This window comes from Ostrea edulis, chromosome 6 (assembly GCF_947568905.1).
Source record: "Ostrea edulis chromosome 6, xbOstEdul1.1, whole genome shotgun sequence".
In the NCBI taxonomy this organism is placed as follows: domain Eukaryota; kingdom Metazoa; phylum Mollusca; class Bivalvia; order Ostreida; family Ostreidae; genus Ostrea; species Ostrea edulis.
This window is the reverse complement of record NC_079169.1, coordinates 41,540,917-41,565,177: the sequence shown is the minus strand read 5'-3', so window position 1 is coordinate 41,565,177 and position 24,261 is coordinate 41,540,917. Positions and strand designations below refer to the sequence as shown.

The 24,261-nt window shown below is 34.7% G+C and overlaps 2 protein-coding genes and 2 long non-coding RNA genes across 4 annotated transcripts; 2 read left to right on the top strand and 2 right to left on the bottom strand.

Moving 5' to 3' along the window:
- Window positions 1-5,547: 5,547 nt before the first annotated feature.
- On the bottom strand, window positions 5,548-6,571 carry LOC130046783 (uncharacterized). The gene is made up of 3 exons (XR_008795787.1): window positions 6,391-6,571; window positions 5,944-6,099; window positions 5,548-5,712 (listed from the first exon to the last, which is right to left on the bottom strand). It is a non-coding gene; the product is annotated as an uncharacterized LOC130046783 (long non-coding RNA).
- Window positions 6,572-8,069: 1,498 nt separating this feature from the next.
- LOC130047272 (THAP domain-containing protein 10-like) lies at window positions 8,070-8,567 on the top strand. Its single transcript, XM_056141900.1, has one exon. It carries the CDS (start codon window positions 8,172-8,174, stop codon window positions 8,565-8,567), a length of 396 nt encoding a protein of 131 aa, XP_055997875.1. The 5' UTR covers window positions 8,070-8,171.
- Window positions 8,568-16,789: 8,222 nt separating this feature from the next.
- LOC125683161 (uncharacterized) lies at window positions 16,790-19,673 on the top strand. Its single transcript, XM_048924003.2, has 3 exons — window positions 16,790-17,194; window positions 17,690-17,796; window positions 18,395-19,673. Exons 1-3 carry the CDS (start codon window positions 17,038-17,040, stop codon window positions 19,268-19,270), a joined length of 1,140 nt encoding a protein of 379 aa, XP_048779960.2. The 5' UTR covers window positions 16,790-17,037; the 3' UTR covers window positions 19,271-19,673.
- Window positions 18,380-21,247, bottom strand: LOC130046782 (uncharacterized). Its single transcript, XR_008795786.1, has 2 exons — window positions 20,758-21,247; window positions 18,380-20,080 (listed from the first exon to the last, which is right to left on the bottom strand). It is a non-coding gene; the product is annotated as an uncharacterized LOC130046782 (long non-coding RNA).
- Window positions 21,248-24,261: the final 3,014 nt, after the last annotated feature.

Sequence of the window (24,261 nt, the reverse complement as noted above, 5' to 3'; positions counted from 1 at the left end):
CATATCCCAATTAGTGTTAGAATCAGGCTCGTCAACTAAATCATATCATAATTTGTGTCAGAATCAGGTCCATCAACTCAATCACATTTTAATTAGTGTTAGAATCAGGTTCGTGAACTCAATCACATGCTGATACATGTGTAAGTGTTAGAATCAGGCCCGTGAACTCAATCACATGCTAATTAGTGTTAGAATCAGACCCATGAACTAAATCACATGATAATTAGTGTTAGAATCAGGCCTGTGAATTCAATCACATGCTGATTAGTGTTAGAATCAGGCCCGTGAACTCAATCACATTTTAATTAGTGTTAGAATCAGGCCCGTGAACTGGATCATATCCTAATTACTGTTAGAATCAGGCTCGTGAACTCAATCACAAGCTGATTAGTGTTAAAATCAGGCCCGTGAAGTCAATCATATTTTAATTAGTCTTAGAATGAGGCCCGTGAACTCAATCACATGCTAATTAGTGTTAGAATCAGGCCTGTGAACTGAATCACATCCTAATTAGTGTTGGAATCAGCCCGTGAAGTCAATACCATTTTAATTAGTGTTAGAATCAGGCCCGTGAATTGGATCATATCCTAATTAGTGTTAGAATCAGGCCCGTGAACTCAATCACATGCGGATTAGTGTTAGAATCAGGCCCCGTGAAGTCAATCACATTTGAATTAGTGTTAGAATCAGGCCCGTGAACTGGATCATATCCTCATTAGTGTTAGAATCAGGCCCGTGAACTCAATCACATGCTGATTAGTGTTAGAATCAGGCCCATAAACTCAATCACAATTTAATTAGTGTTAGAATCAGGCCAGTGAACTGGATCATATCCTAATTAGTGTTAGAATCAGGCCCGTGAACTTAATCCATTGCTAATTAGTGTTAGAATCAGGCCCGTCAACTCAATCACATTTTAATTAGTGTTAGAATCAGGCCCGTGAACTGGATCTTATCCTAATTAGTGTTAGAATCAGGCCCGTGAACTGGATCATATCATGATTAGTGTCAGAATCAGGCTCGTGAACTCAATCACATTTTAATTAGTGTTAGAATCAGCCCCGTGAACTCAATCACATCCTGATAAGTGTTAGGATCAGGCCCGTGAACTCAATCACATTTTAATTAGTGTTACAACCAAGCCCGTGAACTCATCACATGCCAATTAGTGTTAGAATCAGACCCATGAACTCAATCATATGCTAATTAGTGTTAGAATCAGGACCGTGAATTCAATCACATCCTGATTAGTGTTAGAATCAGGCCCTTGAACTCAATCACATTTGAATTAGTGTTAGAATCAGGCCCGTGAACTGGATCATTTCCTAATTACTGTTAGAATCAGGCCCGTGAACTCAATCACATGCTGATTAGTGTTAGAATCAGGGCTGTGAACTCAATCAAATTTTAATTAGTGTTAGAATCAGGCCCGTGAACTCAATCACATGCTTATTAGTGTTAGAATCAGGCCCCGTGAAGTCAATCACATTTGAATTAGTGTTAGAATCAGACCCGTGAACTAAATCATATCCTAATTAGTGTTAGAATAAGGCCCGTGAACTCAATCACATGCTGATTAGTGTTAGAATCAGGCCCGTGAAGTCAATCACATTTTAATTAGTGTTAGAATGAGACCCATCAACTCAATCACATGCTAATTAGTGCTAGAATCATACCGTGAACTCAATCACATGCTAATTAATGTTAGAATCAGGCCCATGAACTCAAACATATGCTAATTAGTGTTAGAATCAGGCCCATGAACTCAATCACATTTTCATTAGTGTTAGAATCAGGCCCGTGAACTCAATCACATCCTAATTAGTGTTAGAATCACGCCCGTGAACTGGATCATATCCTAATTAGTGTTAGAATAAGGCCCGTGAACTCAATCACATGCTGATTAGTGTTAGAATCAGGCCCGTGAAGTCAACCACATTTTAATTAGTGTTAGAATCAGACCCATCAACTCAATCACATGCGAATTAGTGCTAGAATCATGCCCGTGAACTCAACCACATGCTTATTAGTGTTATAATCAGACCCGTGAACTGAATCACTTCTTAATTAGTGTTAGAATCAGGCCCGTGAAGTCATTCACATGCTAATTAGTGATAGAGTCAGTCCTGTGAACTCAATAACATCCTAATTAGTGTTAGAATCAGGCCCATGAACTGGATCACATTTTAATTAGTTTTAGAATCAGGCCCGTGAACTGGATCATATCCTAATTAGCGTTAGAGTTAGTCCCGTGAACTGGTTCACATTTTATTTATTGTTAGAATCAGGAAGGTGAACTAGATCATATCCTAATTAACGTTAGAGTTAGGCCCGTGAGCTGGATCATATCCTAATTAGTGTTAGAATCAGGCTCGTGAACTAGATCATATCATAATTTGTGTCAGAATCAGGTCCATGAACTCAATCACATTTTAATTAGTGTTAGAATCAGGTCCGTGAACTCAATCACATGCTGATACATGTGTAAGTGTTAGAATCAGGCCCGTGAACTCAATCACATGCTAATTAGTGTTAGAATCAGACCCATGAACTCAATCACATGATAATTAGTGTTAGAATCAGTCCCGTGAATTCAATCACATGCTGATTAGTGTTAGAATCAGGCCCGTGAACTCAATCACATTTTAATTAGTGTTAGAATCAGGCCCGTGAACTGGATCATATCCTAATTACTGTTAGAATCAGGCCCGTGAACTCAATCACAAGCTGATTAGTGTTAAAATCAGGCCCGTGAAGTCAATCATATTTTAATTAGTCTTAGAATCAGGCCCGTGAACTGGATCTTATCCTAATTAGTGTTAGAATCAGGCCCGTGAACTGGATCATATGATGATTAGTTTCAGAATCAGGCCCGTGAACTCAATCACATTTTAATTAGTGTTAGAATCAGCCCCGTGAACTCAATCACATCCTGATCAATGTTAGAATCAAGCCCGTGAACTCAATCACATTTTAATTAGTGTTACAACCAGGCCCGTGAACTCAATCACATGCCAATTAGTGTTAGAATCAGACCCGTGAACTCAATCATATGGTGTTTAGTGTTAGAATCAGGCCCATGAACTCAATCACATTTTAATTAGTGTTAGAATTTGGACCGTGAACTGGATCATATCCTAATTAGTGTTAGAATCAGATCCGTGAACTGGATCACATCCTAATTAGTGTTAGAATCAGGCCCGTGAACGGGATCATATCCTAATTAGTGTAAGAATCAGGTCCGTGAACTCAATTACATGCTGATAAGTTTTAGAATCAGACCCATGAACTCAATCATATGCTAATTAGTGTTAGAACCAGGCCCTTGAACTCAATCACATTTGAATTAGTGTTAGAATCAGGCCCGTGAACTGGATCATTTCCTAATTACTGTTAGAATCAGACCCGTGAACTCAATCACATGCTGATTAGTGTTAAAATCAGGGCTGTGAACTCAATCACATTTTAATTAGTGTTAGAATCAGGCCCGTGAACTCAATCACATACTAATTAGTGTTAGAATCAGGCCCGTGAACTCAATCACATGCTTATTAGTGTTAGAATCAGGCCCCGTAAAGTCAATCACATTTGAATTAGTGTTAGAATCAGGCCCGTGAACTGGATCATATCCTAATTAGTGTTAGAAAAAGGCCCGTGAACTCAATCACATGCTGATTAGTGTTAGAATCAGGCCCGTGAAGTCAACCACATTTCAATTAGTGCTAGAATCAGACCCATCAACTCAATCACATGCTAGTTAGTGCTAGAATCATGCCCGTGAACTCAATCACATGCTAATTAGTGTTAGAATCAGGCCCGTGAACTGAATCACTTCCTAATTAGTGTTAGAATCAGGCCTATGAACTGGATCACATTTTCATTAGTTTTAGAATCAGGCCCGTGAACTGGATCATATCCTAATTAGCGTTAGAGTTAGGCATATGAACTGGATCACATTTTATTTAGTGTTAGAATCAGGTACGTGAACTAGATCATATCCTAATTAGCGTTAGAGTTAGGCCCACGAACAAGATAACATTCTATTTAGTGTTAGAATCAGGCCCGTGAACTCGATCACATTTTAATTAGTGTTAGAATCAGGCCCGTGAACTGGATCATATCCTAATTAGTGTTAGAATCAGGCCCATGAACTCAATCACATTTTAATTAGTGTTAGAATCAGGCCAATGAACTGGATCACATTTTAATTAGTTTTAGAATCAGGCCCGTGAACTGGATCATATCCTAATTAGCGTTAGAGTTAGGCCCGTGAACTGAATCACATTTTATTTAGTGTTAGAATTAGGCACGTGAACTAGATCATATACTAATTAGCGTTTGAGTTAGCCCGTGAACTGGATCACAGTTTATTTAGTGTTAGAATCAGGCCCGTGCACTCAATCACATTTTGATTAGTATCAGAATGAGGCCCGTGAATTGGATTATATCCTAATTAGTGTAAAAATCAGTCCCGTGAACTCAATCACATGCTAATTAGTGTTAGAATCAGGCCCGTGAACTCAAACATATGCTAATTAGTGTTAGAATCAGGCCCATGAACTCAATCACATTTTCATTAGTATTAGAATCAGGCCCATGAACTCAATCACATCCTAATTAGTGTTAGAATCAGGCCCGTGAACTCAATCACATGCTAATTAGTGTTAGAGTCAGGCCTGTGAACTCAATCACATCCTAATTAGTGTTAGAATCAGGCCCATGAACTGGATAACATTTTAATAAGTTTTAGAATCAGGCCCGTGAACTGGATCATATCCTAATTAACGTTAGAGTTAGTCCCGTGAACTGGTTCACATTTTATTTAGTGTTAGAATCAGGCACGTGAATTAGATCATATCCTAATTAGCGTTAGAGTTAGGCCCGTGAACTGGATCACATTTTATTTAGTGTTAGAATCAAGCCTGTGAACTGGATCATATCCTAATTAGTGTTGGAATCCCAGATAGGAAGACAACGTCGGGCCAACGTTGGCCCAATTTTTTTTTACAACGTTGGGCCACTGTTGGTAGTCCTATGTTGGCCCACGGTAATTTTGCTCATCGGCCCAACGTTGGTCCAACATGTTGGCATACTGTTGGGCCAATGTAGGTATAATTGTAAGCCAACTTACAGCCAATATTGGTAGTTGGTTGTTTTGGTTGGCCCAATGTTGGCCCTTTGTTGAAATGATGGCATTACTGTTGGGCCAACGTAGATAATATTGTAAGCCAACTAACAGCCGACAAATAGACTGGTTGGTTATAGGTTGACCCAATGTTGGCCCTTCATTGGTTGAAAGGATAGGTAGGATATTGACGGTTATTGATCTAAAGCTTCTTTTTTGTTGGTCAATTGTTGGCTTTACTAGTAACTTACATCTACGAAAACAAATTGAATGAATACCTGTTGAAAATACATTTGTAAATTATACTTATATTGACCTTTTCTCATGATTGTTTGAAAAAGTACAATACACATTTTGACCTGCATTCATAATGCATAAATTTAGAAAGAAAACATTACAAATGATTCTCTGTAAAAGGATTTTTTATATGAATTAAATTGTCAAAAGTTACATAATAGGTTTGAAATAGATGATGGTAGACATTTCTGGAAAATAATGATTTAAAAGTTTTTAATCCTGGCTCACTTCCTCACTGTCCTTTTGTTGCCTTTGCCGCTCTTTCAGATTTTTTTTTATCCTGACAGCCTCTGATTGAAAATACAAATAATTTGGTATTGAAAACAAATCAAATACTGGTACAGAATCCAACATATAAATCATATAATTAAGTATTTTAAAGACAATAACTTACATGTATATTACACGTGCATATTGGTCTATAAACCTTAGTATCTCTATAAAAAAAACATGATCATGTATATAATAAACATTAGATGCAGACAAGTTGAGAGAAAAATGTTCAATGCTCTACTACTTACTTATTATGTCTCTTAATTCTAGATTTGACAGCCCTCTTTTTGTTCTTTTCCCACTCCAATTTAATTGCAATGCTAAGGTTGTCGCCATAAAAAAGGACAGTATCCCTGAACACATGTTTGAACACTGTCGCCTCCAATGCATACAAGTTTTCCAAGCTTTAAATCACAAACATATATTTATATTAGTTAACTGAAACGACCTTTAGATACATGTACAAAATAATAAATGTATAGTGTAGTATTTATTACAAATGTACAAAACAATGTATTGTACAGTATTGAAGTGAACCCAGCTGAGCAACAACCAAATACAGGCACCTAGCACGAGGTACTCAATGTCTACATTAACTTCAAGTGCCTTTGAGCATAAACATGATAAGAATGGGAACAATTTACACTGTAAATTTGAAATATATTAAAGATGATTATAAATATATTCATACTTACATCTTTTTTAAGAAGCAGCTGCATGTAACAGTTGAATAATCCAAAATTTTAAACTCCCACTTCTCACTTGCTCTGCATATTGAGTTTATCAACCACCTGTGAGTAATTGAATTTGACGGCTCATCCCACAGTTTGGTGTTTTAATCGCTGCGACTCCCCAGTTTTAACAACTCGCCTGAGCTTTGGTTGGAGTGTCTTGATTTATATATTTATTCACATCCTGTCCCAGGGAACTTATACTGTTATAAGAAAACTTTTATTCAGTTTTCTAATGCAACACTCATGAAACAATTTAAGTCATTCATTCATAGATTGGGTTAAAATTTTGAGCTTAGGATTTCAAATCTAAATAAATAATCATGCACCCGCTTCAAAGAATAGAAAAAACAACGAATATTCAATGTGTTGGTCACATTCTTAAGTTCTTAAAAACAAATATAAATGGATGTAGTCATCCAATTACATGCATGAACAAGGAATGTCCTCTAACTATATCAGAATCTGCCTCTTCAATGCAGCATTCTTTAACGTTATGCAATCACATCAAGATAAAAAGTTTACAAACGTGGAACCAACGTTAGCCTAACATAATGCTCCCCACTGATCTTGCATTTAGTTCGCAGTACAGCTATTGGGCCAACATTGGGCCAATATAATCACCCCAACTTGAAACACTTAATATATAAAAGAACTCATGCCAACAACGGGCCAACGCTGGGCCAACGTACTATTACAAACTTAATTAAACATCTTTGTTAAAGATGCATTTCAACATTGGACCAACATTGGGCCAACTTCAGAATCCCAACATTCTCAGAAAATAAAGTTAAAGTTTAAGTTGGACCAGCGTTGGGCCAACATAGAAATCCCAACATGGTTGAGACGATTGGCATGGTAACATTGGCCCGACGTTGTCTACCCCACGCCCACCATACAACCATTTACCAATGTTGGCCCAACGTAGTCATGCTATCTGGGATCAGGCCCGTGAACTGGATCATATCCTAATTAGTGTTAGAATCAGGCCTGTGAACTCAATCACATGCTAATTAGTGTTAGAATCAGGCCTGTGAACTCAATCACATGCTAATTAGTGTTAGAATCAGGCCCGTGAACTCAATCACATCCTAATTAGTGTTAGAATCAGGCCGGTGAACTCAATCACACGCTAATTAGTGTTAGAGTCAGGCCCGTGAATATAGAGTACAGCAGTATCAAAGTTATTCATATAGGAAAACGAAAGTATATCGTATGACGTATGCAATTTGTCTGTGTTTGAGTTCACGGAATTTCCGGTCGGATCAGTTCACGGACTTATAGCCTTTCCCGTCGTATTTGATACGGTTTTTTTGGGGGGGGGGGGGGGTATGTCATGTGCATTACATATTATACATATGGTATGCACCTGTATTTTGCAAGAATTGATATAAATAATATATTTTATGCTCTTTGCTTATTCCATTCTATCAGTATGTAATTGGCAAATGATTTCTCCGCATTTATTTCATAAGAAACTGCAAATACTTGCATGCACTTTCAAGTGTCCCGGAAGTCAAATATACATTTTGGTTTATCTTATGCATTTTTGAAAATAAATACCGATAGTAAAATTCTTTCAGTTATTTTTTAATCAATAAACGATATAATGGGCAAAAATTCACACCTTTACGATACCGAAAACGAGACTGAAAATGTAATACCGGATCTGACGTCACAACCCATCATTGGCGGTTTCTTCACAACAAGACGAGAGTATAAGAGAAGAAAATATTTGAAGAGAAATGGCAAGTAAGAGTAAGGGACGCATGTGTGTAGTTGCAGGATGCAACAACAGGCCCTCGGACACCGTTTCCGTTCATGTTTTCCCAAAGGACGAGCGACAGAGAGCAGCATGGACTAGATTTGTGAGACTGACCCGTGCAGACTGGACAGGATCGTCCCAGTATACTGTTGTTTGTAGTGCGCATTTCACGGACGGATGTTTCGAGGCTCAGTTTTCACTGATGAGAGAATATGTAATTCCTGCGAAAAAACGTCTCTGCCCTGGTCCGATTCTATCGCTTTATCCTAAGAGGAAAGTGGACGACCTCAACCTTGCCCTCCTCTCTTCGCCCGAGCCTAAACCCAAGCGCCAGGCTGCCGTCAAGCTGGAGAAAAATAGGGTAGGTCGTGTGTAACTTTGTAATGAAGATTCAATCGGTAAGAAAGTTGATAATTTTTGCTTTTATTGTAGTCTGTGACGTTGATTAGCTTTTTTCACTTTATAAGTTACAATACCATATAACGAGTTTCTTACATGCCCCCATCTGATCAGGACCCTGGATTAGATTGCCGTTTAAACATATTCTGTCATATAGATCCACTGACCTATCTTAGTAATGTGATCAAGAACTTTGCATAATTTGAATATACGTAGACTTCTATTACTCTTTTATTGGGCAATATTATTTTTCCAACACGATTAAATGTTAACATTGCAAAGATACCAATTCTGATCAATCAAGTGAAGGCTGAGGGGTGTAGAGTGGGTGGCCTGTAACCCCTGTTATAACTCCTACATGTACAACCTTTGGATTTATACGTTAATGAAAATTAAATTATTTCCAAAAATGACATATGATGGAAACCCCTCTTCACTAATTTAATTTACACAAATCATGGGCAGATCCAGGAAATTTGGAAAGGGAGGGGGTTATACCATTATTAAATTTTAGTTGTTAAAGGGGGGGGGGGTGTTCCACCATCTATTTGAGAGGGTGTTTTTTAGCAAAATTTTCTGATGAAAGAGGAGGGTTCCGACCTTCAGGATACCCCCCCCCCCCTCTGGATGGTCAGGATTCCCCCACTGCAAATTATTTCAATATTTACATGGGGACATTTTATTTCAAAATAATAATAGAATTACAGTAAATACATTATATTGCACCATCATAACACTTCCCTTTTTATTGGGAAAGGTTGATGATCGCTGCTCTACATTTTAATGAGAATTCCTCAAGGCCGCATGCCATAATGATGGAGGGGGACCAACAATTTATAATCAGCTTCCCGAAGTTAAAGCGTGGGGAATGCAGTGTTCGTAGGAAGCCTGTTGATCCAACATTTAGTAAGAATGTACTTCTAAAGATAATCCACTATCATAATTCATATCAAAATTAATTGGCATGGCATTTTTACTATTTTTGCATTTGTCACTTTTCTTTCAATCAAGTTTAAAACAGCAATAACAAAGTTAATGAGAATTTTTATTATTTGTCAAAATACAATACATATAGTAAAGAGCAATTTATTTATAAGGATAGAAAGCATACATAAAATTTTAAATAGTGTCCATATATTCCAGCCCATCAGTCCTGATGAAGGAGACTTATTTGGCCTTTCAAGGGTCATCAGAACCATTACCATGCTCATTGCCAACTCAACCACCTCCACTGTGCAGTGAATTTTTCCATCCTGATAAAGAAGAAGCGGTGCTACATTTTAGATCGAGGTTCAGTCGGAAGGAGAGATCCGTGTGAATGTGAACAAAACGTAATACTAGCTATTTGGACATTCTAGCAAAGCAGATAAAAATATGTTGGTCATACAGATGTGCTCTATTTTAATCTTGTTTAAAAATGTTAAATCATTGTGAAAAACCTTTATCTTTGGTTTTGTTTAAATCTGAACCAAAGTCATATAGAGTAGTAGGTTGTGAAAACAAATTTTGTTAATTTTTACAAATTAAAAAAAGACTGGAAACAACGATGATATAGGGTCTGACCGTTGGGTAACAATCTGTTTGGTCTTGCATGCAACATTGTATTTTTGCAAATAATTTATAGAATGAAATATTAGCATAGTATATGTAGTATTAGCTTAGTATATATAATAGTTGTAAGAGTTAAAAAATGATAAAACTTTTTTTTTAATGGGAACATGAAAGCAGGGTCCTCGTCCCGTTCCTGGGTGCAGAAACATTTTATTTAAAATATTGTTTGTGTAGCTGATGCTCTCTAGAAAATTGATATTTTGTAGTATTCTGTTTTGCCAGTATTTATTTATAATTATGATAATTTTTACTACCATTATGTTCATAAATGTATTATTTTTGAGCCATTTCTGTTAGAATGTTGTGCTTGAATTTTTTTGTATGCATCATGTATGAATCGTACATTTGTTTTAAAAAAGTTGCTTCAACTAAATCATACCATCACTCAAGTGCATTGAATCCTTGATACTCCTCAGAGGCAAAGGAATTCGTCACAGCACATGGGGGTAGAGGGACTCGCACCTTGTGCCCTAGGTATCTTTAGCATTATCAAACAAATTGCCTGTGTGTTGTGTATCTGTTACGCCTGTAATTCCAGGAAATGTTTGGAATTATTCACTAATGATAAACTAGCAATAGGACCCAATGGTCATGTGAATTTTGTATTGATTAAATCAATAAAATAATTGACTTGCTCTTCAATTGTTGCCCTCATTTCTCCATACTGGGATCAGTATTGGTATTATGCCGTCTCGAGCTCATGCACATCTAAACACACTGATGAAAACCCAGGGTGTTCAGTAAAGCAGGCCAGTTCCTTGTTGAATGACTCCCCTCTTCTCACCAATCCTTGGCAATTTTGTGCAGCATACACTTCCTTGGCAGCTGACATATGGGAATAGAATCCACATTGACACCTAAAATGATTTGTAAACCATGTGAATTTGTGAAAGAATAGAGAACTCAAAAATGCGGAAAAGATAAGACAATTCTCGTCTAGATGATAATAAAGTACAAATATAACAGTATAAAGGGGGTGTCACATGAGAGGATAGAAAAATCAATGTTATTTTTCAGCTCTTTCCCAATGAAGTAATGAGCGAAAATACACAACAGGAACAAATAATTTTGTCTGTAATAATAGTAGGCCTATTGATAATTGAGGGTATATACCATACCACTCCCTTATTACTAAGGGGTGGTGTGGTACACACCAGTGCGACCACTAACATTGTTATTACAGATTCATGTGAATACGACGCGGACAGGCGTAATATGGTGATTAGACATCTGTAATTTTATCATTAATGTAATTAAGAATGATGTACAGTTAAAAATGATTGATCAATTTCGTATTTCCCAAAATTTATTTTATAAACAAACAGTCTAACGGCCCCTTACCATTCCGTGCTTCCGAGGCGATGTTCAAGTTGTTCACGTTCAGCATTCTCCCCATTTAACTCGTCGAAATAATCGGAATCCATTGCAGCTGGCTCTTATTGGTAAGGGACGATGTCCTGTACGTCCTCGTTATGATAATCTTTAAAGGAAGACGCTGCAAATGATATGTGGAGGTCGATTTCGTCCACAGAAACGGAGGTATCGCTCGCATTTGCCATACTGGCCTGTTTGAGAGTGATGGGTTGTGACGTCACACGTCATTATGGCTAAATATAGTAAAACCGGAAGTTCAGTTGATTGGTTTCGGGCAGGTGCAAAATAGCTAACTTTGACGGGGAATATCTCGGATTTGAATGCGCGCTCGATCATAATTTTTTATTCTTATATTTTCAAATGTATTTCTGAACCAATTTACCATTTTTGCACCCATGACTTCCGGGGCACTTTCAAGTATGCAAGAAAAGGTTTTTTTTTCATTTTTGTCTAAATTATCTAAACTTTCAGAATGTTGCAAATATTTTGCAATTTTGAGCAAAGCATAATGTTTGAAATGTGATTTTATTTTTTCTCATTCCCTATATATTACTATCGGAGATGTGCACTGGTCGAATCCACCTAGAAAAATCACTCAGGTGTGACAATAACATTTGGGATATATACGGGTAGAGTAAATTAGGCTACCTGAGAGAAATATGGCGGATAAGATGAGAAAGGTGTACGTATTTATTAATTCATGTCAGCTTTAAGGTTTGATAATTCTATCGAGCTGCTCAAGCATGATGGGCAGTTTACAAACGATACGAGTGAACTCGGGCGATAATCACTTACTTCGTACGACCAGTAGATAATATATACAAATCCAAATTTGGAAAAAGAAAGAAAAACCACATATATACACTCACATTGAACATCCCTTAAAGTATGTTCTTGCAAAGAATGTTCAAAGTTCCGAAAAAACGGCGATAATTGTCAAAAACACAGTAGCAAGGCAAAACACGTCTACCATGATTTGCGTCACATGATATCCCTCAAATTGGAAGTGCTTCAACTGAACCTTCCTCCCCGTAATATACTGCATGGTGTGGAGAAAAAATTCTAGGCAGGAACATAAACACTGAAGGGCAGAAACATTCATTTCTTTATGAACTTTTTAGGGGTCAAGAGGTCACATTTATGATGTCACAATGATCATCGCACTAGTTCATGGTTCCTTTATGCTTTATCATGGATGTAAAATAACAGTTATAGGTTCATAATTTTAAATGGTCTGTCTTTCCCAAACATAAATGTAAGAAATAACAATGTTAAAAAGTTCATAGGGATGGATATGAACATGGTTGTAACTTGGTCAAATTCACTGAGAAGTCCAAGTTCATATCCCAGTGAACTTTTAAACATTGCTATTCATTTCTTGACTACATGTACATTGCAGATCATGATCCATGTGATGTGTGTACATACTAATAAAATTTTAAACCTTTTAAACTTGTTGTAAAAGCTTTCTTTTGTTCCTTCCAGAAAAGAACCATCAGAGTGTTTCCTGGTTTATGGTTTTGAAGAGTAGCAAAGAGACCCTCTCCAACATCATCAGCAGCAGGAGCTGTCTCACCTTCGATTCCATATGACAAGATGAAGTAATACTTGCTACTAGCTAGTTTGAAGTGTAATCTTTATAACTTGTATATTTGTACATGCATATGATACATGCAAAAAGGAAATATGGACCAACGTTTTGCATATTTATGTAAATATTGTGACATATATACAATAATTGTGTCATTGGCTGGGATAAGACTTCATTTCTAGTCGTCTCTATTTTGCAATTATGTAACGCAATTTTTGTCATATTACATGTTCTTGCATAATCTTATTCCAGCCTTTACTTTGTTTTCAAGTCATTTGTTCGAGAATAAATGACCAAACCTCAGTCTAATTTCATGTTGTCTATTGTATAGAAGTTCATCTGATAGGAAGATGCAAAACAAGCTGCGTTAAAGTCAGATAGGTCAAGTTTTCAAATAGTTGTGGATATAAATAATATTTTGACTATGTGGTCCACAATGTATCCAATTGCTGTTATTTGCAAAAAGTATTGACTTAAAGTTTCATTGCAGATTTTATATTGCCTTTGGTCAAAGAATCTACAAGACTCTGAAGTTTTCTGTTTTCCTCTCTGATGATTCTGAACTGTTTTATTGGTGCTGTTTGGGGTACGTGTTTTAAATGGGTTTTAGGATGAAGCTCATGAGGAGATGGATTTTCCTTCGCTTTCATTAAGCTTTGAAGCTTGGAACATGCACTACACATCACCACTTCCTGAACACCACCTAAACAACTGTTAGCACGAATCACACTTTTGTTGCATGGTTTTCCATTGATTATGTGAGTAGAAAAAAAGCGGTATCCCTGGGAGCATTTGATATTGACATCTGAGCTATATTTAACACCGGTGCATTTATACAGCTTTTCCAAGGCTTCCAAGAATCTGTTGATTCAAATCTTCTCTACTGATTTCTTTAATCCTTGAACCGCTACCTCTGTTATGGCAAAAAATTATTAACTAACACATTATTCCCAAAAATGTACATGTATAATTCATTTATTTATTCTGCCTCTGATACAAATCTTGAAATGTCATTGGCCGAGTGATTTAACACTGTATAATGCTGCCTATATCCCCCTCTACAAGTATATGACACCACAAGGTGCCTTTTAACTGATCTCACAATGGCAATAAATGTTTTCTAGTTTTGTTGACTTGAAATTTGAAAATATTCAAAGATAAAATTTTAAGGGTTCTAATGTAAAACCGTAAAACCATTGGTATTTCTTTCGTAGATACCTAGACACACACACACACACACACACACACACACACACACACACACAGAGTACTTATACCTGGTCCAATATGCATTTTCCCAAGGACGTCATATGTTACCGAATTATTATTCCTCTAAACAGTGTAAAAATTGTTATGAAGAAAACCAATACCACCAAAATGGACAGTGACCTCCAGATTCTCATTTACTGTCACCAATTTTTCCATGGTTCCTGAGGATTGGTCATACTTTCCTAGCACCAGTGCATCATTCTTTTATCCAATCTCCATTATGGTTTTTTCCCCCAAAATATTTCCTAACCTCTGTAAACTACTCTCTCGGGAACTGTAGGGGTTGAGCGATAGGTCCGAAATGATGGTTTTTCTTTCTATATGTGATTTATATATATACATGTATATAAAAGAAAAAAGAAAAGGTTTACAGGTTCATAATAGGTGTTTTTATAATATTGTGTTTGTGTGTTTTATAAAGAGTAGACTAACAGTATAGAGAGAGAAAAGAGAGATAATTATGTTAGGTTTATTTTACTGGATCTGGTCTTGCTGGATAACAAGGTGTTTCTATGCTCTCTTTGGGCATATTTAAGGTTGGTAAGCTTCCAGTGAGGAGTTTGTATCCAGAACCTGTGAATTCATAAGATTTGTTTTAAAATTTTGAAAGTACATACACATCAGTAAATCATAGTTCTTATAAACTTCCATCAGTTAATAACTTGGAATGAATCCATTTATTGGACCATTCATGAATGTCATTGAATGTTATTATCTATTCATTGACAATGCTGAATCTGCATGAATGCTTTAAAAAAAAAAAGGATACAATGTGTATGATTCACATCCCTCAGCAGAGAAGTCTTCAAGGAAGTATCTCTTAAAAATATTTCATCAGTAATTCATAAATACACTTCGCTTTAATGCCAAACAACTTGATATAATTGTAAGGGGTTACGTTCTTTAAAGCAAATTACATGTTTCTAAATGTCCATATTGTGTTTGTAAGATTCTCGAAGTTTTCCATTTTTTAGCAATACTTTAATGACAAATTTCATGTTTTTGCCCTAAAACTTGAAAAAAGTCTCAATCCATTAATGTCAAACAATCTGATTTACAATTAAAGGGTTACATACTTTCAGAAAATAATTGTTTTCAAAGGTCTATGATATCTATGTATGATCTGAAGAAGTTTTCTATTTTTTGGCGATTTTCAAAGAAAAGAAAATCATGTTTTAGACCCAGAATTAGTAAATGTCCCCAAATGAAAATTTGAAACAGCTTGTCAATCAAAGGGTTACATAAGTTCAAATAATACGTGTTTACAAATGTCAATGACATCGAAATCGGATCTGAAGAGTTTTTCCAGTTTTCGGCTATCAATTTTTTTTTTTTTTTTTTTTTTACAAATTTTAGGTTTTTGTCCCGAAACTGTCAACATTTATTGAGGGTTGAACCGGTGCATTCCATATAACCATTTTTAACAAACCCTATGTCCTATCCTCTAAGAATACAAAAAAGTTGATGCTCTATATCAGATGTGAAATACAAGGTGAGTGTCCTATCTAATAAATAAACATATATATGTATAATTAAACAACAATTAAATACTTCATTATCATTGCTACAGATCACATAGTCTAGTTAGAAATCTCATTATTTTTAACTTCTTTTTTTGTTCAATTGTTGTTTATGTTTAATTACTGTTTTCCTGAATTTGTCTCATATACATACAAGTATTTTTCACATCTCAGTATTCTCTATCATATGATTAAAGATGTGTTTAGGTAAATTCTGGCATGGAGGTTATCAAACTTTTTTGTGCATGTTTTCATACTCAAACTGAAACTCTGTGCTCTAAATCGTACTCATACTCAAAAGTGAGTGTTGTAGTATTATTACGGTAAAAGTTTATAACATCCAGGCCTAGTCTGTATCCTTTAAGTTATGACCAACATAATATATAATATTTTTATTTTCTATGATTGAAATCCATACTCCATGCAAATCTTACATGTAATTTTTGCAATTCTTTTCACAGCTGAATACTTATTTTGCGATTTTTAATTGCATGTTTTACTATTAAATATTTTCAAAGGTCCAGTATTATATTCAACTTGGACATGAAATCAAGCATGCATTCAATTCAGCATTATTGTTTGTATGATAGATCTATAAGTTCTGGGATTTGAATAAAAACTTTTTATATTCTTTTTTCAATGTTACATTTGCAAGAAAAAATATTGCTGTCCTATCAGTGTTGAAAATAAAAAAAAGTTGGGAGTCCTATCAGAATGTAAGTCCCAAAAACTGTGTGTCCTGTCGCCTTTTGTACCAGTCCAAACCCCCAATAAATATTGACTGGTCCCTAAACTGCATCTTCACTAGTTGATGGTTTCTAATCAGCACTGCTACTTAAAAAAAACTATGAAAACTGTCACTGCTTTATGAGTAGCAGTGCGGATCAAAAACCCTCGACTAGTAGATGTGTTAACTGGAATGCACAATAATTAAACTTAATTGAGCTACTCATTTGTGTGGTGATTAGATCTTAAAATTAGTAGGTTCCTCATAATGTAGGGCCTCAAGATAAAATGTTAAAATTTTAGATAAAAAACTAATTTTTAGGTAAAAGAAATCTAAAGAAGCTGGCAATGATGAGATGGATGAACAATCTAAAGAAGCTGGCAATGATGAGATGGATGAACAATCTGCATCTTGTAATGATCATGGTTATCTAGTTCATGACCATTCCTATCACATGACTTCAGATGATGATGTTGAGGCTTCTATGCCCATTCAAAAACAAATCAATTCAGGTAAGAAACAATAAAGTTCCAGTAAATATAGATATAATTCTCACTACATCAAGGCTTATACTCTTTATGACACCATGCCACAAGATGGCGATTTAAATGTTTTGTGAAATTATTTTTATTGATTGAAATGTTAGCTCAGTGGTCATAGCATTGGTCTGGTGAACCGCAGATCCCAGGTTCATATCCGCCAGTCTTTTGTTTATATGTACTGATTTTTTTTGTTTTGAAAACATGGGTTTTTTTTATCCAAAATTGCATATTTTCTGCCATTTTAACATAAGTATTCATTATATATCATCATATCTTTCATAATCAAATCATTTCATGCTGATTTGAGAAACTCTTTCAAGATGTAGTGAGCCACCTTAAAATTCAAGGACTGTAGTGTATGTGAAACATAAATAAGAGGGATCTAAGGATATTATCATAAAGAAGTCATAGAAGTGACAGTCAGATTTAAAGTGATATTTACTCTGTAAATTTATACATCTGCAGTGGAAAAACTGGAGAACGAGGTAAAAGAGCTCCAGGAAGAAATTAGGAACCTCCAAATGAGGAAACCCAAAATGACGGTGGGAGACATCCTGGAAGATTCCGAAAAGGTAATTTGATTCTATCAGCATACTGAGAAATGGCTGAAATATTGCCAAAACGGCATAAAACCCCAATCAATTATTAAATCAGCATACTGAAAACATAATAGCAGTTTTCTTGTAATTTTTTGTATTACAAGCTAAATGCTCAAGTGAGCTTTTCTGATAGTCTGTTGTCCGTCGTCTGTCTGTCTGTAAACTTTTTACATTTTCAACTTCTTCTCCAGAACCACTGGGCCAATTATAACCAAATGTGGCCAAAACCAACCTTGGGTGAAGGGCTTTCAGGTTTGTTCAAATGAAGGGCCATGTCACCTTCAAAGGAGGGATAATCACAAAAATAGGGTGGGGTCTTTTAAAAATCTTCTCAAGACCCACTGGACCAGAAGAGCTGAAATTTACATAAAAGCTTCCTGACACAGTGCAGATTCTAATTTGTTAAACTCATGGCCCCTAGGGGTTGGATGGGGCCACAATGGGAGATCAAAGTTTTACATAAAAATATATGGGAATTTTTTTAAAAATATGAGCTAAGGTGACTCAGGTGAGTGATGTGGCCCAAGGGCCTCTTATTAGTGATAATTGTTTTCCCTTTTCTACTTTTTAGATGCTGCTTTACACCTCATTTCCAGCAGACGTCTTCAATGTTATTGTGCAAATTCTCAAGCGAATGGCGCCGTTTAATTATTATGCTGGTTGGGAGGTCACCTGCTTTAGTTTAGAGGACCAACTGCTAATATGTTTGATGAAGCTACGCTTAAACTTTCGAGATCTAGACCTTGCTATTAGATTTGGTACAAGCAGATCTACAATATCTAACATTATAAATACATTTATCTCTGCTCTTCATGAAATCTTTTTTGATGGTGTATTGAAAGCTGTGGGTATTCCTTCTCAATTAAAGTGCAAAGGGTCTATGCCAATATCCTTTTCAGATTTCACCTCGGCAAGAATTGCCATGGATGCCACAGAAATCACCCAAGATATACCATCAAATATGAATAGTCAATCACTTACATACAGCAACTACAAAAGCCGACACACTGTAAAGGCGGTGACCTGTGTGGCTCCAAATGGTGCTCTTGTATTTACTTCCGATTTATATCCCGGTTCCACATCTGATGCAGCCATAGTACAGCATTGCAAAGTTCTTGACCAATTACAGCCTGGAGATCTTATTCTTGCAGATAAAGGCTTTAATATTTTTGACAAACTTCCTTCCGGGGTATCCTTAAACATTCCACCCTTTTTGTCAAATAAATCGCATTTTACCAAAGAAGAGGCAAAACTTTGTTATAAAATTGGACGTAGTAGAATTCATGTCGAGAGAGCAAACGAAAGGATAAAAAATTATGAAATCCTTAATCATGTGCCAGCTCAGTATAGACATTTGACGACAAAGTTATTTCAATTGTGCTGCTGTCTAGTTAATTTGCAGGCCCCCCTTCTTAAGGAGATTGCTGACAAATATGAGCTACTGTAAGAGTAGATTATAGGCCACAATTTTTGAATGCTATACATGTTGACTGGAAATACATGTAGATCTCTCTTTGTATTATTATATGACGGCTCTTTTAATTTTTTATTCACATGCATGTTAGGGGAGAGATCAAAAAATCAATGTCAGATAAAAATCTAAATTCAAATACCATTAGTTATGGGGAGGATGGTAAATATACCTGTAAATATGTCATCTGAAATCGATTTTCACATAAAAATCATTATCAACATTCATCATATGTACTTGTGAGGAGGATCTTTATGAAAAATATTTGAAGTTAGTTTTTTGTCAGTCATTGAATTTTGATCTCACCTCTTACAAGCATGATTATTGGCAAATGTATCAGATAAGAAATTCATACTGTGTAATTCTTAAATTGTTACTTTTGGGGATTTTATTGTTCCAAGTATTATTTTCTTTCAGTATATGTTTTCTGAATAAAAAAAAGAAAGAACACTAAAGCTGAATGAGAGCAAAAGTTATATATTATATTAGATATATATGTACATCAAGTCAAATGAAAATTTCTCATATATTATAAATTTGTAGTGTTGATATATTTAGCAAATCATTCTGATAAAGATGGAAGAAAAACTGAGAAATAACAATCTAGCATTGTTGAAATGTTTTGAGCCCATGTGTTGTCTTTCAATATTCTAATAATTTTCAAGTCCACTTGAGTCCAAATGACAAGGTCACAGCATTGAGTTCCAGACAAATGAAGCTGTCCTTGTATCTGATGCCAGTAGTCATGTGTCCTTTTCAAAGTAATGTTACCATCTTCCTCTTTGACTGAAATATAGATAAAAGTGGTTATGAAATTAAATCCACCCATGTTATGCCAAAAAAAGGCCCACAGGCCTTATCGGTCACATGAGCACTAGTGAAAAAGTATCACTACTCCCAAGGGCTATGAAATTTGGACAGCAACAGTACAAAACAAGATGTATTTTTAAAACTTCACAGTCCTCAAAAGTGCATACAATGATCAAATGCTTTACATAATATAATATGTGTATTAACATTAAAACATCAATAGATATGACTAATTTGGACCCATCCTAGAATCAAAACCCTGGGTTGTGAAATTCACCATTTTTTGTACATAATTTTCTGCTATTCCCAAGTATGCATTTAGATTTTATACATTGTCAGCAAAGTTGTACAAAAATATATACTAAGTTTGGCCCCACCCCCGGGTCAGAATCCCATCCCCAGGGATCATAAAATTGTCAATTTAGGTGGAGGTCTTCCTGGTCTTCATTACTAGATGCATTTAGTTTTTCTTACACATGTGCAGTGTGAAGATTTTTTAACATTGGTCAAATCAAGAAGTTTAAAAATGTGTAATTGTCAACACATGACGACAGACAACAACCAATAGCTAAAAAGTAATGACAGTCTGTGAGTCATTAAATGTCATACAGATGATGTCTCTAATCTGAGTCAATTACAGTGTATACCCATACCTAAGTAAAAATCCTTGATTGTACTACATGCATCTGCAACAGTCAAGTCCTTAGCTGAAAAAGGGCATTTGACCTCCACTATGTCGGGCAACGTTTTCCTCTGAGGATGTTGGAGGTGCACATTCAAACTGTCTTTGAAAGTTCCTTGCACAAAACCATCAGGTGAAGCCCCTAAGACTCCTGTCTCATGAAGCCATATACCTACAAATAATATATTCTTAAATTAAATATTCTTTATTGTCCTCATAGAAGAATGATATCAATGATATGTAAACAAAAATTGTTGTCAATCAAGATACCTGTTGGCAATACTGTTACATCCCCTTCTTTGCAGTATTCCTTTATAGCAACACTCTCATGTGTAACACCCCACTGGATGGGAACAGCCTTAAACACACAATGTCCATATTTTCCCCTTCAGGCAGCTTCACTGAAGGACAGACTTCCTTCAGATAATCTGACTATTTTTTATTATTATCATCACAAAGTCATAGAAATATCATAAAACCATTTATAATTGAAGTTGAAATTCAATGTTTTATAAGTCTCATATTGGTACATTAAGTTTGTTTTTACAAAATAGGAAATGTCATTAATATTTTCTTCTTTATTTTCATATCTTAACTTCATCTTTATTTTATATATGTAATAAGCTGTATATGATAATAAATGATTTATTGAAGTGGTAGTTTTATTTTCTTCATGAAAAAATCCTAATGCAACATGTTTCTATTTTAAATTAAATTTCAAATGATTTTCTAATTTCTTCCATATTAATTGTACGTTTCTACACTCAAAGATTAAATGTTTTGTGTCTTCGAGTGTTTGGCAATACGGGCATTGATTGGATACATTCTTATTCCATTTGTGAACAAATTTATTATTATTAAGTAGATTTTGTAGGAGTTTGTAATTAAATTCTGCTAATTGCTTGTCTTTGATTTTAGTGATTTTTGACTGATAAATATTTGTTTTGTTTTCTTCAAAATTGAAATTGAAGCTTTTTGCCCAAAATCTCTCACAGTAGGGTTTAATAAAGATTTTATTGATAAATATATCATATATTGTTTTGCTATTTATCAAGTTTAGGGGTATTCTTCTCTTGTTTTCTAATAAAATGTTACTTTGTTTTCTTATATTTATATAGACTCCTTTTGAAGTATCGTGATATTTTTGGACAGGTTTAATAACCTTTCTCAGTGTGTTATATTTGCAAATCCAAATTTGCGACAATACTTCAATGTCAGTCATCTCTTTTATTTTATGCGATTTATGTTTGCATTCATTCAATGTACTGAGTACTTCGCAGTAAAATATTGGTAATGATTTGAAAATTTGCTTTATTTCATCAGTACTGGTTGTATTTGTCATTATGAGATATTCAGGTGTAACGAATCTTTTAAGAATACACGAATTAAAGAAAGATTTTAAAGATGATTGTTTTTCATTGAAAATTCTTGTTACCCAAGCAGCCTTGAGTGCTTTTAATTTACAATCAATATCAACAATACCTATTCCTCCTTCATCTTGTTTTCCAATTAAAGTATATCTTTTTATCCTTTCTCTTTTGCCCCATAGGAAATTGAAGATTGTTTTCTTTATTTTTTTTAAGGATTCTTTTCTTGGATATTGCAATATAGTTGCACTATAGTATAATTGTGTTAATGCTAAAGTATTTATTACGGTACATTTTCCATATAAGGTTAATTTTCTTGTATTCCACATTGTAAGTCTTTTTTCTAGTTTATTAATTTTTTCCGTCCAGTTTTTATTGTAACATTGATTAGCATCATGACCTATACATATCCCTAAGCATTTAACAGGTGCATTGGTGATATTGATATCATATAATTTATCATATCTGTTTTTCAAAGGACCTAATAGTATTCCTTCAGATTTATTTTTATTGAGTTGCATTCCTGATAACTGACCAAAGTGTTCAATTATTTTAATGACTTTTTCTATAGATCTGATATCCTGTAAAAAAGTGATGTGTCGTCTGCATGGTGAAGTATTTTTATTTCATTAGTCATAAGGTCATTACTAAAGCCTTTAACTTCAGGTGAATTGTGAATTTTTTTCGACATTATTTCTACGATAAATAAAAAAAGCAATACTGAGATTGGACTTCCTTGTCGAATGCCTTTGGTCATTTTACAAGTCCTAGACATCCATCCATTATTTTTTATGCGATATACAGGATTTGTATATAAAATTTTTATCCATTTTATGAATTGCTCTCCAAAATTAAATTTATTAAGGGTGTTGAATATGAAGTTCCATTCTACAGAATCGAAAGCTTTTTGAAAATCAAGAAGTAAAATTGCTCCTTCTTTTTGTTTTGTTTCACAGTATTCAACTATATCAAGTAAAAGTCTTCCATTTTCACCGATATATCTACCTTTAATGTATGCGGATTGGTCTTTACTTATTAGTTTATCTATAACTTTTTGTAATCTTATAGCGAAAATTTGTGCTAAAATTTTATAATCACAATTTGTAAGACTAATTGGTCTATAATTTCGAAGATCATTTTTCTCTCCTTTTTTATGTATCAGAAATAATTGATAATTTTTGAGAAAAAGTCATTTCCTCTTTTTCCAATGTTGTAATTAGTGATTTATAAAAGTAATTTTTAATGTCATTCCAAAATATTTTATAGAATTCGATAGGTATTCCATCAGATCCGGGGGATTTGTTGTTTTTCATCTGTTTTATAGCTTGTGCACATTCGAAAACCGTTGGAAGATTATCACATATATCTTTTTCTTGATTGGTTAATTGAGGACATTCACAATCCTCTAAATATTTTTTTTATATTTTCATCTGGGACATGATTTGTTGAATACAAGTTTTCATAAAAATTGCAAAGTGAATTTATTATATCTTCAGTTTTATTTATCTTCTTTAATTTCGTGTATTGTATTGGCAGATTGTTTTTTTCTTTCTAGTCTTAAAAAGTAGGATGTGTTCCTTTCTCCATTTTCTATCCAATTTGCGTTTGATCTAATAAATGCACCTTCGAAAGTTGTTTTCGAATAGATTTCATCTAATTCGACTTCAAGAGATTTTTTCTATTCATATCTATTAAATGATGCGGTGACAGTTCAATTTTTTCTATTTCCTTTTCTAACACTGTAATTCTTTGTTTTCTATTTAGGTTTTTTTGTTTTGAAAAATTTACCGAAAATTCTTTGATAATAGATTTCACCTTTTCCCATCTTGTTTGACTATCAATTATATTTTCTAAATCTTCTTGTTTATCTTTTAACAGTTGTTTTACCTCGGTAGTGTAGTTTATATCTGTTAATAGCGAGGTATTTAATTTCCAAAAACCTTTACCCCTGTTTTCTTTATTCATTAAAAGGTTTAATCTAATTGATAAATGATCCGAGCTTCTATTACCTTGCGTATTTGGAGGTTTTCTAAGAAAGACATTTGACATATCTAACTCAAAATTTTCAGACATGAATATAAAGTCTATTCTACTTTTAGGTATTCCAT

Coding starts and splice junctions, on each gene's coding strand:
- LOC130047272 (XM_056141900.1), top strand. CDS start 8,172: ATGGCAAGTAAGAGTAAGGGACGCATGTGTGTAGTTGCAGGATGCAAC.
- LOC125683161 (XM_048924003.2), top strand. CDS start 17,038: ATGGATGAACAATCTAAAGAAGCTGGCAATGATGAGATGGATGAACAA. Junction 17,195..17,689: donor TCAAAAACAAATCAATTCAG/GTAAGAAACAAT, acceptor ATACATCTGCAG/TGGAAAAACTGGAGAACGAG. Junction 17,797..18,394: donor TCCTGGAAGATTCCGAAAAG/GTAATTTGATTC, acceptor TCTACTTTTTAG/ATGCTGCTTTACACCTCATT.